The following is a 17142-nucleotide window of genomic DNA, read 5'->3' on the forward strand; positions in this document are numbered from 1 at the left end:
TCATAGGCTCAAAGGTCACCTGGCCCACCCACGTCACTGTGGTGTAACAAGCCCGTGTGGAATGCCAGGGGGTCGTTCTGGTTGAAAACCTTAGGTTTGTCACCCGCTCAACCCTCCAACCATCGTGACACACCCGAGAGGGCCAAGCAATGTGCACCCTGTGGTATCAGAGACCTCTCCACCCTTGGGTCCCATTCACACAAACCCACACATGGGCGTACGCAGACAACAACCATCTCTGATGCCCTTCTGATTCTCCCTGTTGGCATTTAGCTGGAGAAGTTTAGTGTGCACGCGTATACGTGTCAGTGTATGCGTGTGCCTGTGTATGTGTGTGTGTGCTTGTTTCAGTGGGGCTGTGTGCAGCAGGAAAGGGGGGGGTGCTGAGGTGACAAGAGTTGTGGTGCAGATGTCCCCACAGCCAGTGAAGCCTCATGAATGGCAACTGTTGTGATGGTGACGGGGAAACGCGTTGGAGGCCTGGCCTACGCACTCCAGTCAACTGAATGGCTGGAATTCAACATGGTCGAAAAGACAAGCTCATGCGTGCAGACTGGAAACAATGTGCCCTCTTTATTACTTTTTCTCTATCTCTCTCTGTCACTCTCACTCTTTCTTCTTTGGCTTTGAATCATTCCCCCTCTGTAAATGTATCTGTAATTTTCATTGTGTTGACGGTTTCATTGTGACGCAAATCTTTCATGGTACTTTTAAAATTGGTTATGAGTATAGCCTAAAAACATAAAAGCAAATTCATTAATTCTTAATAATACATCAAATGAAGCACATAATTCGTAGAGGATGAAGGACAATCTATTGAAACAAAGGAACAAAGATGGATAGGAAGTCACAAGATAATTGATTTGAAGTGGAAATGTTATGATTGATCTATTGATTAGCTGTCCGGTGCTCCTGCCCTTTTTAACAGCAGACATACGGCTTCACTCAGGGGACCATGAAGCCGGGGCCTCAGAGGGACACACAGGTCCACCTATTTACCATTCGACTATCAGGACTATGAGACAAAGGAGAGACAAGATGAGGCTGCCTTTTTTAAGCTCTGTCCTATTAAACATCTGTTCAGCCAACCTAAGAAGTCGATCCTTGGTCAAACACATTTTGTGACTCAAAGGCGGTTTACGTCCTAAAATGTATTGTCACATATCAGCATTTTTCGGATGAAATGATGTGACTGATATTCAATTGACAAAAGACAGACGGGGAATGGACTGCATGTGTGCTGAAAACATATTTCTCAGAGGAGAGAGTAAATCTTCTGCTTCTGTCAGCGTGCCATGCATTTTCTTTACAGTGACTGTCAACATTAGATGTTAATGAGTGCACACATACACTTGCACAGAGTTACAGTACTTATCAGTCCAGGAGCGTGGGAATGTTCTAGCTTACTGTCTATACTATTAGCTAAACCGAACAACAAACATGAATTAACAATTGCTGTTCCAAATTTGTGAGATGACACTGACCCATAGGACATGATCAAACACATTAGATTAAGTACACATTCTTTGTAGTGAAAACACTATAGACTAGATACACATTAGTGAAACAAAGCACTAATGAAAACTTAATCATAAACACTATTAAAACCACACAAACACTATCTTTGTTAGCATTTACATGATATAAAAGTTCTGTATGATATCATTTTGTATCTACACCATAGTTCCAATCGAGGTGCACACTGTGCTCCTATCTCCTTCTTTTATTGGGGACAGTGAAGTGGACAGCCAGACTACAGTGAAGTCCTTTATCCCGACTAAAACAGATAAATCACTCAGCTCTTACCCACTCACACTCACAGACACACACGGGAGTGACAGACAGTAAAAGTCCAACATGTCCCAAGAGAGACCAAGAAAAGGATTCTTGTTTGAAGCAGGAAGGGGTTATTGTTCACTAGATGCCAGAGCGTGGGCATCCAGGCACAGATTAGCTACAGGGAAACATTATCTCTCTGGGCCAGTTTACAAGACCCAGTCTGGCTGGGCATAGTTTGGTCATCTAGGTACTTTATGTTCTGAGTGGCTCTTGTTTCCCATAAGGACAAAGTGCAGGCTTGTTGGAGAAACGCAGAGGGGTGAGTCCCTGCTCTCCTCCCACCTCCTCTCCTCCCCTCTGGCCCCCGGACCAACTGCGAGGCTGCTGGAGTTCAAGCCTGGCCACGTGTTGGCCATTACACTCCCACAATGACCTTGTTGAGCTCAACATTTAGAATCCCATAAAAACATTATTGTCCAACTCCTGGGATCATTTGTCCACTACCACAAAGGCTCAGAGAAAACCAAAATGTTAACCCCCCGGGGTTTTGCGGAGGCACATTTTTCAGATTCTGCCCCTTCTCCTCCTCTCCACTCATCCGCCCTCCTGATACCACATTGCGCCCACACTGACGCACTTCCCAGCGGTGCCCACAGGGCACTTCTACACCAGCACATTCAGAGATGAAGAAGGCTGCCTGGTCAAAATCTTGCCCCATAAAATAGTCATTTTGTGTTTTGTACTCCCAAAGAGCAAAACCAACAATAATATCCCTTCTCTTCTGCATATATCACCATTTCAGCTTTCTTCCTCTCATTTTATTGTCTTCTGCCCACAAATGTTCCTGTTTATCATGTATCCATCTGTCTATCCATCTACCCTTCCCTTTTCAGATGCATAACTATAGACCCATAACAGCTAAAAGTCCCTAATGGTCATTTAGTCTCTAAATATGTCCATTTCACATCGGCTGGGTGCATGTACCTGCTGAGTGAATGGGCAAGGTCGTGCCAGCCTATTAGCCATATTAAAAACCAACCCATTATGGTAATTGCGGAGGTCTAATGCATGTACAGGTTGCTTAGCGCCCATGTATTAGCTCTGATAGATGACTCAGTGATTAGCATTGAAAGGTACATTGTAGTACAGCGCTGCCGCTTGCCCCTGTGCTTGCCGTCCTCTGATCCCGTCTCTCAATGTGGTGACCTCTACTGTGGACACTTAGGTCAGTTATGCACGTCCCTGACCAAATGTTTGTTGCTGGGATTTAGAGTGACCGCTATGGACAAGGACATTTGTTATTCACTATGACAATGACAAATAAATGTAATTTTTTTTTAATGAGGGCTGAAAAATATATTTTTTTAATTTGGCCGGAAGAACATGATTGTGGTTAGAAACTGGAGAAAGGCACGTTTCATCCTCATTGCCTAACCTTACATAAATGGACTTAAGATGCGCATGTAAATGTAGAAACTTTACATCCTGGACTCTGATCCTCTAGTACGACACACTCACACACGCAAAAGAACAGTGCCAAAAAAAAGATTTTTAATGCCAAATATCTCAGATTTGTAATTATTAAGTAATTAGTAGGCCACTGATCAACAACACTTCAACCAATTCTGGTCTTTTTTTTTATATTGGGCCAATCGTTTTTCATTATCATGAATGTAAATTAATTCAATGAAAATCTTGAATGGAGGATATGGGATGAGGTAGCAAGAACCCACAGTCATACTGATGAGAGTGTTAATACTTCACTACAAGTTTTTAATTTAGAAATCCATAAGGGAAAAGCTTTGCCTTGAGTATCCAAATCACATTTCATTAAATTTTACCATCTGTCCTGAACCACCGGCACCCACCCCAATCCCCGTCTTACTCCCAATCCAGAGCTCCCATCCCCTGCTCTAAGAGCGGCCCTGACTGGGTCTCTCTGGGAAGGGAGCACATTCTCCTTTCATCCCCTCTTAGAGGACAAACATCAGTCCCATCTCGCCGCCCATCCATATTCATGAGCCGCTTATAAATATCTGATAGCAGCCTCGCTACAGCTGTTTAGCTGGGAGAGCAACGTAAAGCGCCTCGCACGTACACACACACACACACACACACACACACACACACACACACACACACACACACACACACACACACACACACACACACACACACACACACACACACAAACATTTTGCATGTGCATGCATGTGCACATATATACATGCTTAAACATGTACTATAATGTTTTCTCTTTCACACGTACATATACTGGTCGGAGGCCAGATATCGGCCCCTCATCTCCCAGAGGTTCTACCTGTCCGGCCCCCTGATAGCATCAGCTCATTGCAGGGCTATCACGCTCTCTCATTCTCTCTCTCTGGCTTTAATTAAAGCGCAAGTGTGACTACAAAATGAGAGAGGAATCCTTAAGTGCTGTATTTACCTTCCCTCTGACAGGGCTCATGCTTATCAGTGAGGCGCTAGTACTAGAGCCAAGAGACAGGGACTTCTCAGAGGCCTGAGTAATCGCTCTGGCCCCTATCCCTCAACACACATTTATACATATACACACACTTCCTCAACCAGAGCATCACCCATCTTGTGACGCCTCCCTCCCTGTTTGATGCATATAGAATGCAAATGCTTCACATTGGTTCTCATCAATTTCAAGAATTTAAATTATTTAATGAAACATACAGTAAGTACAAAGAGTTTAACTAAATCAACATTCGTAACACCTCATTAAGACAAAACAAAACAACATAACAGTGTGTGAAAGGGGAATTTCTTATGTTCAGTCATGTGGCTGTAGCGATTCATGCTAATTATTCTTCTATTAATTCCAAACAAACAAAGTCTTTTTTCTGTTGCTGGAACATTTCACTTCAGAGGATTTTTCCCTTGAAAGATGTAATTGACACCCAGGTGTCTAAAACCAGGAGTGTAGAAGCTCATAAAACTGGTATCAGTTTTTTCAGTTCTACATGGAATAGCAAGAGAAAAAGCAATGCAAAAAGGATTTAATGACAATGTTGCAGAATATTAAATGGTATAAATAGAAATTGGCTATTGTCCCTCACAAGGAACGCAATGAGATCATGGGATGCGAGGGATGGCCATGCAGAGCAGGGCAAATTTAAATAAATTAATTATTGGAACACTTGGAATATAGTGGCACAGGTTTAAATCATACCTGACATCCATTGAAAATATTTTCTGTAAAACATACAATTGTGGGTTTATATTACGCTATAGAAATTACACCTACTTCCGATGCACATGTTTCGCTGTCTAGCCAACCTTACAACTTTTTTCTTTGTTACAGTATTTCAAGTTTGTATTATCCCCAATCAACATCATATTCACTATGCTTAGATTAATTTATTGTTTGGCCACTTGGGGGCAGTCCAACAAGCTGTAAACACAACACTGTCATACTGCTACCTTATTAAATTAGCAAATAATTGCCTATTTACACATCCAACATTTATTCATAATGAGGGCAACTTGAGGACTTACTTCACCAACTGCAGCTACGTGTTCCACTATGTTCACCTGCTAGTTGCTAACTTGCCTGCCGTTTGGTGTCGGGCAGGTAATGTACGGTGGGGTTTCTTTTGAGTTTTTTCGGAAAACAGCTGGAAATCATTCTGATGAGAGGATGAGAGGATGAGAGTGAACCGAAATTGTACCCTTTTGTGGCCGTAAAAACCAAAGTAATTAACTGAAAGATGCTAAAACGCTCCGTAGAGCTGAGTGGAACTGCAGAGTGTGATGATCAGTTCACTGTGGGTTTGTCACTATGAGCTTCCATTTTCACTTTCATTTCATCCGTTGCTAATATAACATTTTTGATTACAGCAGATTTAAATCTCACGTTTTATTTTACCTTTTTATTTTAACCTTTGTACTTGATAAAAATCCGCCTTGCATTTGTCCATATAAGGAGAGAAGCCTTGCAGCCATTTACAATGCAAAATCCTTGGAAGAGGAAAACAGAAGGGGCTTTTTTTTTTTTCCTGGGGCTCCAGATTAGTACGGTGATATGAACACCTCCCTATCACTGTCTGGTAGTGGCTTCCTAATCACATCCTTGCAACTGATACTGAAGCAGAAACAGAACGTGAGAGGGAGGGTGAGCAAGAAGAAGAGAAAGGAGAGATAGGGAGAGCAGGGTAGAGAGAGAGAGAGAGAGAGAGAGAGCGAGAGAGAGAGCTAAAGGCACAATCTTGGAAATCAAATGCCACAATCCGCTGCATGCTTAGTATGGCACAGATACAGCCAGAATATTCAGAGGTGACATTGCAATCAGTGGACAATACTGGCATGGGTTCCTGCACTTTCAGGAAGGTAGAAGCCCCAAAACTGCACTTCTGAGAAACTTTTGCTAGGTTTCTTCTCTTTTCTTTTGATTCTTTTTTTATTTACTGATACCTAACCGCTTCCAGTCGCTTGTCTTCTCCTCCAACTCATTAGAAACATTAGAATTGCTGATGCCGGCAAGAAAACACATTTTGCTTCGGTCTGAAGAATATCTTTGTTCTGTTTCCAATACAAATAGAAGGAGATTTAAATATTGCTCCTCTGGAGTGTGCCTGTGTGGCTATGTAGGAGAGGGAGGCAGAGAGAGAGAGAGAGAGTTTCAGTGTACTGTGTGCATCTGTGTGTTGAGCCACGATTGGTTGTGCATACGAAAGGATGAGAAATTGTGTGAGCTTGTATGAGTGTGTGTGTGTGTGTGTGTGAGACACACTATGTGTGTTCCCAGAGGGTATGTCTGTTCCTTGTGTGGAGAACAGTTAAAGTGAACAATAGGCAGTGCTGCACTGCACCCTATGCAGCATGATACTACAGAACATCAACAAAAGGCAGACCATAGCTTTGTAGAGGAATCTGGAATCTTTTTCCTCACTTTTGGAAATTGTCAAAATGTTGTGAGCTTTGAGCCACAAAAGGTCCAATAATTGGATCAGATTGGCCAATGGCTTTGACCCCCTACTTGGAAAAGACAACAGAATACGTTCAGTTTAACTGGACTGCAACAGGTGCATTATGACGCTGTTGTAGCCTAAGCGTGTAGTCCAAACAAAAGCAGAAGGACAAAACAGGAAAGTAATGAAAACAACATGCAATTTAGAGAAAATACATCAGAGAAAGAGTAAAGATGCAAAAAATGCAGTTATAAGAAATAATTATGCTAAGGAGGAAATTGGAGCATACCCGAACTGAAATATAGAAATGTGAAGGAGGAGAATAAAAGGACAAAACGGAAGTAAACAGAAGATGGAGAATTCAAAAGAGAAAGGGGAGGGAAGGCTGAAGCTAGCTAGCTTTCCTCATTAGCCATGCAGAGCATCTTGGCTCCTATCCCACACCTCCCGGCTCATCATCGCCTGGGCCCTGGCTGCCAGCGCACCCCCACCTCCATGAACCATCCCTCTCTGCCTCATCCCTCCCTCCCCTTCCAGCCCCTATAATCACACCCGCAATCGCAGCCCCTAATTAGGTTAATTAATTTGTATCAGCCCTTGTAGGGACTTGGCTGATGAGGCAGCCATAATAGCATCAGCGATTGCCCCCCCCTCCTTTACAGAAAAAAGAAAAGAAAGGGGAAAAAAGATCTGATGCAAGCCTGTCTGTGACAAGACAGGACTATAAACCATGGGGTCACAGTTACCTCCCCACCCCCAACCTTTCTCTCAACTGCGTCTTTTCTCCCCTCTAACCCCAACACATCCCTTCCCCCTGCTCGTGTTATTCAATAGGGGTGACACCTAAATAGTGATATATATCACATCGTGTCACGAGGCTTCATTGTGTCCACTGGAATGAAAACATCCCGTATAATAATAATTGAATCTGCATCTTCCCAGTGACATACTTTGCCGCATATAAAAGTGTGGTGTTTTGCTTGTTTGTTTACACTGTTGTGGTGTTCCAAAAGTGGGTGAAAAAAAAGTGTGTGATAATAATTCGCTTGGCGGTTTGTCTCTGTAGTCGTCAGAGAGACCGATTGAAGCATCGTATTACAATCAGCGGCCCTCATCGCCCCTCATCAGGCCACTGACGAACAAACTCTGATTAACACCCCCATCTGATTACTGCAATCACACAGGCTAACCACGCACAAGCACTGTCCCCCACCAGCGCACACTCACGCACACACACACGCACACTCATTCTAACACCTCACTGTTGAGCAGCTACAGGGCGCACAAGTACACAAAAAGAGTTCTAATCACACATTGTCAAATAGTTGCTATAAGACAGGTAACCGTTAGAGAAGCAACACACTAACAAATGCGAGAGACAAAAACGTGCATGGCAACAGCAGAGTGTGTTTTCTGTGACAGATAGAATGAGAGATTAAGATACTAAGAATTGTACAATCGAAAGAGCTTGACAGAAGAGGAAACTAATATAATGAGTAGTTTTCAAAAACTCAAAAACAGTATCAAACCGATGCAGTACAGTGTCCAGTGTGTGTATTGCCAGAATATTGCTCAATATCAAACAACCCCAGCTCCCCATACACACAAGAGCTGGTGCGTTCAATTGTGATGCAAGCAGACACATGCATAAATATACACACACACACACGCAATCTCAGGCAGACAATGACACGGGGAGGCTGTGAGACAAGGACAGATCCGGTAGTTAAAGCGTAATGAACACGTCCCCGAGGCGCGCGCCTGGCATTCCCCTGAATGATGGACTGACAGTAATACCGGGGCAGATGGGTGCCCTCCACGCCCCGTTCAACACCACACACACATGTACACACCCTCCCCCTGTTCTATCCTGTCCCTCTCTCCTGCAGAGAGATACCCCCTGTAGGTCTGATGTGGAGGTTGGGGGTAGGGGTGGGGGGTACCAGAGGTGCTGTGTGTATGTGTGTGTATGTGCACCTAGAGGTGGGGGGCACAAGTATGAGGCCCCCGTCATGATTTAGGCTCCCATGCAAATTTAATCAATTCGAGTACCTCTCGCCAGCCAGGGCTCATTAGCGGCAATTTAAAAAGGGGGCTCTGTGATCCCCACCTCATCGCATGAGCCAGACATTCAACTCTGGCACACATGCACACATGCACACACACAAACATGCTAAGATACACACACACATCCAAATACTCACACGCAAATACACACAAAAAAGCACACACGTCAGGGGCACTGTCAAGGCTGTAAAGATTTTCCTTCAGACGTCTTCCCCCTGGCATGGAGAGAGACCCTGCCTGCACGCACACCAACCCCCCTCTCCCCCTCCTCCCCCTTTTCTGTCCCTCCTCTCTATCCACTACTTCAAAAGCCCCATGACACCCAGCTTCAAGTTAAAGGAGAGAGGGATCCGAAGATAAAGACTACCTCTCATCCCCCCACCCCTCGCATTCTAAGACACCCTCCCAACACTCAATCCCCAGGCTACCGCTCTCTTCTCCCCACCTCTTGCTCTCCAGCTCTCCGTAATTGGGGGATCGATTAGTATTGTCCTTAACCATCCTTAACCTCGGCTCTGTATGCTGGCTTTGGAGCAGGGCAGAGCTGTGCTGGTGAATAAGGTGGGTGGAGGTGCAGCACTTGTGGTTTGCAAAGATCAAGTGCCAGGTTAAAACCATGAGGGGAGGTGAGAGTTGTTTGTGTATTCTGTATCATTTAATAGCAAAGAAAATGTGACCAAAAAAAGCATCTGCTATTGTTTAAAGACTAAGGGTTGGTTCACCAGAAATACAATACAACATTTGGTAGTTTTGTTTTTATTTGCCAATATGGTATTGGTATATGTTTCTGCCTCCCCAATCCCCAAACAAATGAAGTGAGCACTGAAATATTACATTTTAAAAATTTAACAGCTACATCCCTTTCCAGAAATAGTGTCTCTTTCACTCTGGAAAATGCACTGTTAACAGTGTTCATGGAAACATTTCGTCAGTAGAAACTAGTTCCAATAAAAAGGTCATAATGAGGTCTGTAACTTAAATAGAGTAACTTGCACATTCTCGCTGGAAAGGGGAGTTAATTTTTTACATAGGAAATGTTTACTTCTACTGTACTGGGAGGGCAGCTGAAATCTCAAAACCTGGGCAAATGAACCTGAATGTATTTGAAGGTCAATAACACGTGATAACTGTAGTGTTTTTGGTAATTTGGGTGTACTGACCCTTTAAATAAAATTGTTCTGCCAGTAGTTTTTTTCCATAATTTGTTTAATAACTATACTTGTAGAACAAAGATGCATTATATTGTACCCCTTCTTAACCAGGCTACACTTTTACTCTCAAACAGTTACTCTATATCGGGGTCAATGTCATACCCTGCAGCTGTGTGACTTCCACATAGCACTTCTAACCCCCCCTCAATTCCAAAAATGACTCTTCGTTTGCAAACCTCCAGGGTCATTAACTTTAGAGATGCCGTTGAGGGGGGACAGGATGGCCTGTGCAAGTCGTCAAATGAATTACGAGGCTTTTGACAATAGAGAAATGCCTGTCTATATCTTTAAAATCAGAAGGTCGCCCACTGCCCACCCCTGAGCCCTGCCACTGCACCCCGGCGTAAGAGTCCAGTTGCTGTGGGGAATGAAAGGCGAGCTTGAGGAGGAACAGTGGCTTGTCTGTGCTTGGGTCGCACAGTCAGATAGGGGTCCCGGAACTGCGCACATAGTGTTTTGACCCCTGGGCTCTCCCCAATGACCTCCACCCCCTCCGCTTATGGACGCTAGGCCCGAGGGTCCCAATACACGCACACTCTCTCAACAGTGTGACGCAGTAGCAGAGGGCAAGGAGAGTGGGAGGAAGGCGTGAGGAAGCAGGGAAGGAGAGTTGGCTGAGGATGTCAATCACTCTTTTACTGGGTACAACAAAATTCTGACATGAATGGTGAACACTGAAATGCCACTGAAGGACCTTTGCCAGGTCTTGTGCGTGCTTGTGTGGAAGCTGTACAGTGAAATCCACACATTCATGCATAAACTGTACATTTGTATACACATGGTCCTATACATGCTTATATATTTAAAAACATCCTCATCAACAGTTCTACTGCAATTAGGAAACTGCCATTAGCTCTTAAAGGAGTTTTAAATGAGAGCAACCAGTCCAAGTGGACACCAACCATCACTCTTTCCTTGTTTTGGCCCATCCTGAGGTGTTGGCTCACCTTTGCTCTGGTCAGCAGTGTTTGGGCCAAGGCCTCTGGTTCCTCTCCTCCAGCCCCTCCACCTCTCACTGCGCCTGGTGACATTTCTGCCTGGCTCCCTCACTCCCCTCTTCCCCTCCGGTGGCTCCCAGGAGAGGCTGATGGATGGGCCCTGTTTATGAAGCTGCTGCCACCACAGTGATCAATCAAACCTGGGTCACTGTGATCCGCTGCTGCTGGGCGCCAGGCCTTCAGTCTATTTCACACTATCGGCTGGAGGAACCGCACATACAGTTTGTTAGTACTCACTACATGCACATACATGGCCACATAGAGGTTGATGGAGAAAGACAGCCCTATAAAGAACTAGAAAAGGATACAGGAAAATGTGAGCGTGCTTGCTTCGCCTGAAATATGGTGCTTCGGTACATTTCAGAGAGCCTAGAAGTCTTGACTTCAGTTGTCATGACAGGGACTTGGCGAGGACTGATGGCAGGAGGATCACTGAAGATCTGGTCTTATTGGCAGTCAAACCATGGATCTTTTTAAAAAGAGGCATCTGAGCTAATCCCTGCTCCACCATGGAACCCATGCAAACTGATCGGCACATACACACACTTTCCTGAGAAGTCTAATTAGCCGCAGACCATAAACCTGTGAGGAACACATGGAAAGTGACATATCCTCATTGGCCTTTATCATGGAAGACATTTTGACATGTCACAGTAGGGAACGCACCGATGTTAATTAATAAAATGAATGAAGGCTGAATTCCATTTAACTGCTTCAGGTTCTGGGTCCTGGTATTGGGCATGCTGGGACACCTGAATAGTACAGAGCCAACGGCGATGTGATTAGTAACATCTTTGCTTTTCCTTCTGTGACAAGTCAAAACATTTGCTATAGAAAAAGGCAGATCATTATTTTGTGAAGTAGGGGTACTGATGGGATACCTGATGATCTCTGACAATCTGGGGCAGCATCGCATCAAGATGACTCACAAAATTAGAATATACAGTTGAAACGGATGTAGTTATAACAATAGTTAAATTTGCCTCTCAAGGGAGCCTTTTAACTGAGGTGTTATTGCATAAGCACAGCTGCAGCTAATAAAATTAATATTGGGTAATTTTGATTAAAGTGAGCTAATGAGCAAGCATTGACAATACTATTATTATCAATGCTTGCAAACTGACACCTAAATCATACTTCATTTTATTAGCTGCAGCTGTGTCTGCCCTGCTGTGACATGTGAAAAGGGTCTGCTGGGGATGTATCCTGCATCCTAAGTCAAAGGCAACATAGGTGTGTCCTTCAGAGGCTCTGAAGACTTTAAGATGGACGTGTGCCTCCCCTACACAAGACGGTCCGGCCTCAGACACCAAAACTAACTATGTGTACCCAGGTTACTGATATCCTTGTAACTTAAAATTTCCTCTAACATCCTATCACTAACAATATACTGTATCATGGCTGCTAACAAACGGTGGAGTTTATGCCTGACTTAAATTATTTACACCTTGGAGTGGCCATTTCATGTCTTTTATCAATGACTGATGGCCACATGAATGCAAATATGTGATAAATATTGCGCGGACATGTGATATTTCCTGACTTAATGAGTCGACGAGGATAAACTGAATGCAGCTGACTCGCTTGAAATGAGCTGTGGGATACCGAGGGGATGCCATAGTTGTGTCCTTCAAATTATGGCAGAAAAAGAATGCATTTCTTAACCACTTCTTGGAGAAGCCTTTGAAATGGAACATCGCGGTTTATTATGACAGGTTTGAAATGCGAATGAAGGGTTGTGTCCTCAGTTCACAACCTACTACAGAGCACACAAAGACGGATCACATCGGTGACATCTTACAGAAAACATCACAACCACATTTAAAATCTGAAGTCTAAATGTTGGGTCATACTAGTGACATTCAGCTTAGTCTACTCTATGCATGTTCTAATGTCTTCAGCCACCAAGATTTGTTTTCCCTCTAACAGGGTGATAAAGAACACTAATGCCACCTACTGGAACAACAACAGAATACAATATACTGCCACAATTTTGATGCCGACCGGAGCACATACAACATCCTCAAATTCAGTGTGAGGCCACTTTCCCTTATTTTACTGTTGTTTGAGTCTATTATTTTTAAAGTTTCTCCATTGGCAAAAAAAAAAAAAAAAAAAAAAAAAAACATAACAAAATTAAAATTGATTTAACTACTTTACCAAAAGCGGTCAACCACAATTCATATGGAAGTCAAAAAACCACAAAAATGTTATGTTCTTTTGATATTTATTTGAAAGAAACTAAAAGTCTTTGATGAAATATGTACAAAACTGCGTGGTAGCAACAATATTTGAGAAAAAGAAAATGATCTCATGTCTGGCAAAGTTGTTGATTTCTTCTCAGCATGATGATGATTACTTCCCTCTCAGCGTTTCCTCTTCGCCTCAAACTTGTAGATAGCTGCAGCATTGGGGGTTTCTTTTTTTACCTTCACTTTCTTGTTCTTATCCTGATGCACAGAGTAAAAAAAAAAAAAAAGATCTTAATGTTGATTTGACAGTTCATACTGAAATGCAAATGAAACTGACACCAAAAGGCTTATTGTGATTAAAGACATGGCATTTCTCACCTGTAGGTCCTTGCGGGTCTGAATCTTCTGGGTGATTACAAACATTTTCTTTTCTCTGTCAATCCTCTGGGAAAGGATTTTATACTGGTGGTTCCTCTGCTTGGCCAACTTCTACAGTTTGAGTGAGGAAAAAGCAGCTTAAGTCACCACAATATGAATATATATAAAACTATGACACTTTTTTTCAATACACATATGTCATATAGTTGACAGAGGCTCTGGAGGGACACACAAGAAATTAGCTTACACATGCATTAAAATACAGACCTTCATACTGTGAGGCTCTACAGCTCCCTGTATGCTCTTCGTCTCCAGAGTTTTCAGAGTTGGTCTGTTGTACACTCTGTCCACCAGCTCAGGAGCTGTGTTGAGGTGGTCTGCCAGGTCAAATGAGTGCACTGAGGAGACACAGTAAAACTTTCATTAAAACTTTTCAGCTTCTCAGATAACCTAATAACCAGCCCACAAGGACAATGATATCTTATCTGATGTGCATTTAAATGTACCTTCTTTTTTAGAGTCCACAAAAAATGTATGCTTGTTTTTTTGTTTGCTGTCTGCATCCAGAAGATGAAGCTCTCCTTTCAGCCTCTCAATTTTCTAAAAGCAAAGGGATAAATACACAAAGATGACAGCAGGCAACAACAGAAGCCAAGGTATTGGCTGGAAAACATCTGTAATTTCAGTTTCCCTCAACACAGACTATATGCAACAGTTCCAGTAGAAGCTCTGTAAACAATAACCCTAATGGAAAACTAGTACTGATTTTTGGCAAATACCTCTGCTTTCCTCTAGGGGAACAACTTCTGCTATATAATTATGAATTATCTGCACATAATGTGAAAGAGATGTCACAAAACTGATATTTTGCCCTTTCTACGCTTTAGCCACGTTGTATTGTTAATGTTTAAAAAAGCCAAGAGCAATTTGAGAAGTTAGTAACCACATCCATGCCATTTGAATAAGAATGAGTTCTTATCAATTCAAGTTCTGTCCTTTAATTCCAAAGTTTAAAAAATTGTCTTAAGTCAGTCACAAGAGGTTCCCAATAAATGTTTTACACTTAAATATAAACTTACCTTAGCCTCTGCAACTCTTTTCATCTCTACATATTTAATATCCTGCGTCCTCATCATTTTCTTCTGCTCCTCTGTCACCTCCACCTCTTCCTTGGGTTTTTTGGCGACGTGAACTCCATCCTGTCAACATGCCACAAAATTAGCCACTCACATTAAATGCTATGAATTTAGATCAACTGTATTTTCTTTGTTCAGTAGATTATTGGATCAAGATGCTCTTATTGTTGCTCTGATGATAAAGCTAATCTCACCTGCAGCTGAGAGCTGATCATGTTAAAGTAAAACTCATCTGGGTTCTTCTCCAGAGCTTTCTTTCGCAGAGCAGAAAGAGTGTTTTGTTTCTTGTGGTAGTCACTATAAAACAACACAGAAATGGCAATGTGAGCTCATTACAAGACTTATTCCTCAAGCATGTTTAACATTAAAAAAAAAAAAGAGATCATTTTGTATCCAAAGCTTGGAAACCCCCAAAACATGTCTTTAACTCACTCTGCACGAAGTTTGTAGTCTTTCTTCTTCTCCAGCAATCCCAGATGTTTCCTGAAACCAGGCTGAGAGAGCAAAATCAAACAGTTAAGACAAGATATACTCAATCAACATTAGCATTTATTACGGCGTGTGTTAACAGGAACATTACATCACATTTATTAGCTTGACGATCATTATAGACTTCTCAAAAGTGACACAGTACAGGAGCATGCTAACAAGCTAGCCAGCAAAACACTGAAATCCTCACCTGAGATCTTTCATGATGGTTCCTCTGCCGGGATTTCAACGCTTTCCTGAACGAAGACATTCTGGAAAATGTCCTCGAGTGTAATAAAGTAAAGTAGTTGAGTCAAATCAGGTATATTTAGGGCTTTTTTTTCCACCCATAAGCTATAGAGACACTGAAACCTGAGTGCTGCTCCAGCTCTAGTGCTTCCCTGCTGGCTGAACACGTGGGTTCCTGCCTCGTTCAGAGCCGGTTGTTTGTTCACTTCCCCGTCCGCAGATTCGCAACTCAACTCATACTTAAAATATCACAATATACTTACATTTAAAAAACAATTTGAGTAGCATTTGTTATTTTAGAGAAAACAGAAAGAAATTACTTATTTTCTCGATATAATAAAGTGCATTTGAATTTAACGCTAAGGGTTGCAGAAGCGAGTAACTAACAGTAGGTGGTGCTGTTGCACATATTTTAAAACTGTTATCCAACCTTTCATATTGCTGCTGTACGAGCCTTTGGTTGTGGAATCATAGTATCCACTTGTGGACAGTAACTGAGTACATTTAGGTTTTGTACTTAGGACTTACATACGGTATTAAAGTATTTCTACTTTTCTTAAGTGTTCCCATTTGATGCTACTTTATACTCACACTACTACACATTTTTTACTCCACTCCAGTCAATGAATTTAACTACTAAAATGAGTCCCGTCTTCACCAGCTCAACATAAAAATGTATCTTACATGTCGGTTATATTAATCCATTACTGTCTTGTATATAATTGCATAATATTCACAGGGACTGTTCAGCTGCTTACTGATGCCTTAAGTTAATACTAATACTTCTATACTTCTACTTTTTCAATGCAGGACCTTTTCGTGTACCTTCACTTGAAGTATTTTCTTATTGTTTTATGCTACTATTACTTAAGTTAAGGATCTGAAAATGTCCTCCACCCTGCAGTTATGTGAATTAATAATTTAGAAACGATTAAATGGATGGAAATACAATCAGAATCAGAATCAGAATCAGAAATACTTTCAAAATCCCAGGGGGAAATTACTTAACAATAACATTTGAACAACTTAATCACCCAATTTCCTTAATAATGTTTCTTATTTAATGAGCTGATGTCATTTAAGTTCAGAGTGGGGTAATAATTTATTTGGCTTTAAATAATCAAGTCCACAAACATTGCGTTATAGGGCTTACTGGCAAAGGGAAATGGGTTTAATCATATTTATCCAAGTAGAAGACCAATGTAATTGGTATCTGCCATTTTCAAGTTGTATACAAGCCGGGCTTGGCACAGTAACCACTTAAAACAAGTGAGGGTTATCACAATGCTGCTGACTTAATATATTTTGCCTTCACTGTTCATACACAAAATGATTTTGGTCATTATAATGAGGGCTTGCATTTGCCAGAGCGCACAGTTAACACTAATTGGTAACAAGTTTATGTTTTTCCAACATGGACATTTATTGCATGTTTCCAGACCCCTGTTCTGATTTATGTCCAGACCAATAGACCTAAAAGAGATTACACAGAAAGTCTCTAGTTTATTTCCTGTTTGAGTGTGTGTGTGTGTGTGTGTGTGTGTGTGTGTGTGTGAATGTTATTACTATCATCTCATTTGAACTCAAATATTTTGTTGTATGGATCCTACAGGTAGAACTAACAGACTGTGAATTTAGCCGTCATGCAAAGACAATAGATATAAATATATGAAGGGCGCCTGTACAGTTTTTTTCTCTCCATTTTGAGAGGAAAAGAGTGCTGCAGG

The 17142-nt window shown here is 42.1% G+C and overlaps 1 protein-coding gene across 1 annotated transcript; it reads right to left on the reverse strand.

Annotated features, from left to right (window-relative positions):
• Positions 1-13202: 13202 nt before the first annotated feature.
• Positions 13203-15579, reverse strand: utp11 (UTP11 small subunit processome component). Its single transcript, XM_051407513.1, has 8 exons — positions 15378-15579; positions 15131-15192; positions 14893-14995; positions 14642-14761; positions 14069-14162; positions 13830-13960; positions 13563-13673; positions 13203-13442 (listed from the first exon to the last, which is right to left on the reverse strand). Exons 1-8 carry the CDS (start codon positions 15435-15437, stop codon positions 13359-13361), a joined length of 765 nt encoding a protein of 254 aa, XP_051263473.1. The 5' UTR covers positions 15438-15579; the 3' UTR covers positions 13203-13358.
• Positions 15580-17142: the final 1563 nt, after the last annotated feature.

Source organism: Dicentrarchus labrax, unplaced genomic scaffold, assembly GCF_905237075.1.
Source record: "Dicentrarchus labrax unplaced genomic scaffold, dlabrax2021, whole genome shotgun sequence".
NCBI lineage: Eukaryota > Metazoa > Chordata > Actinopteri > Moronidae > Dicentrarchus > Dicentrarchus labrax.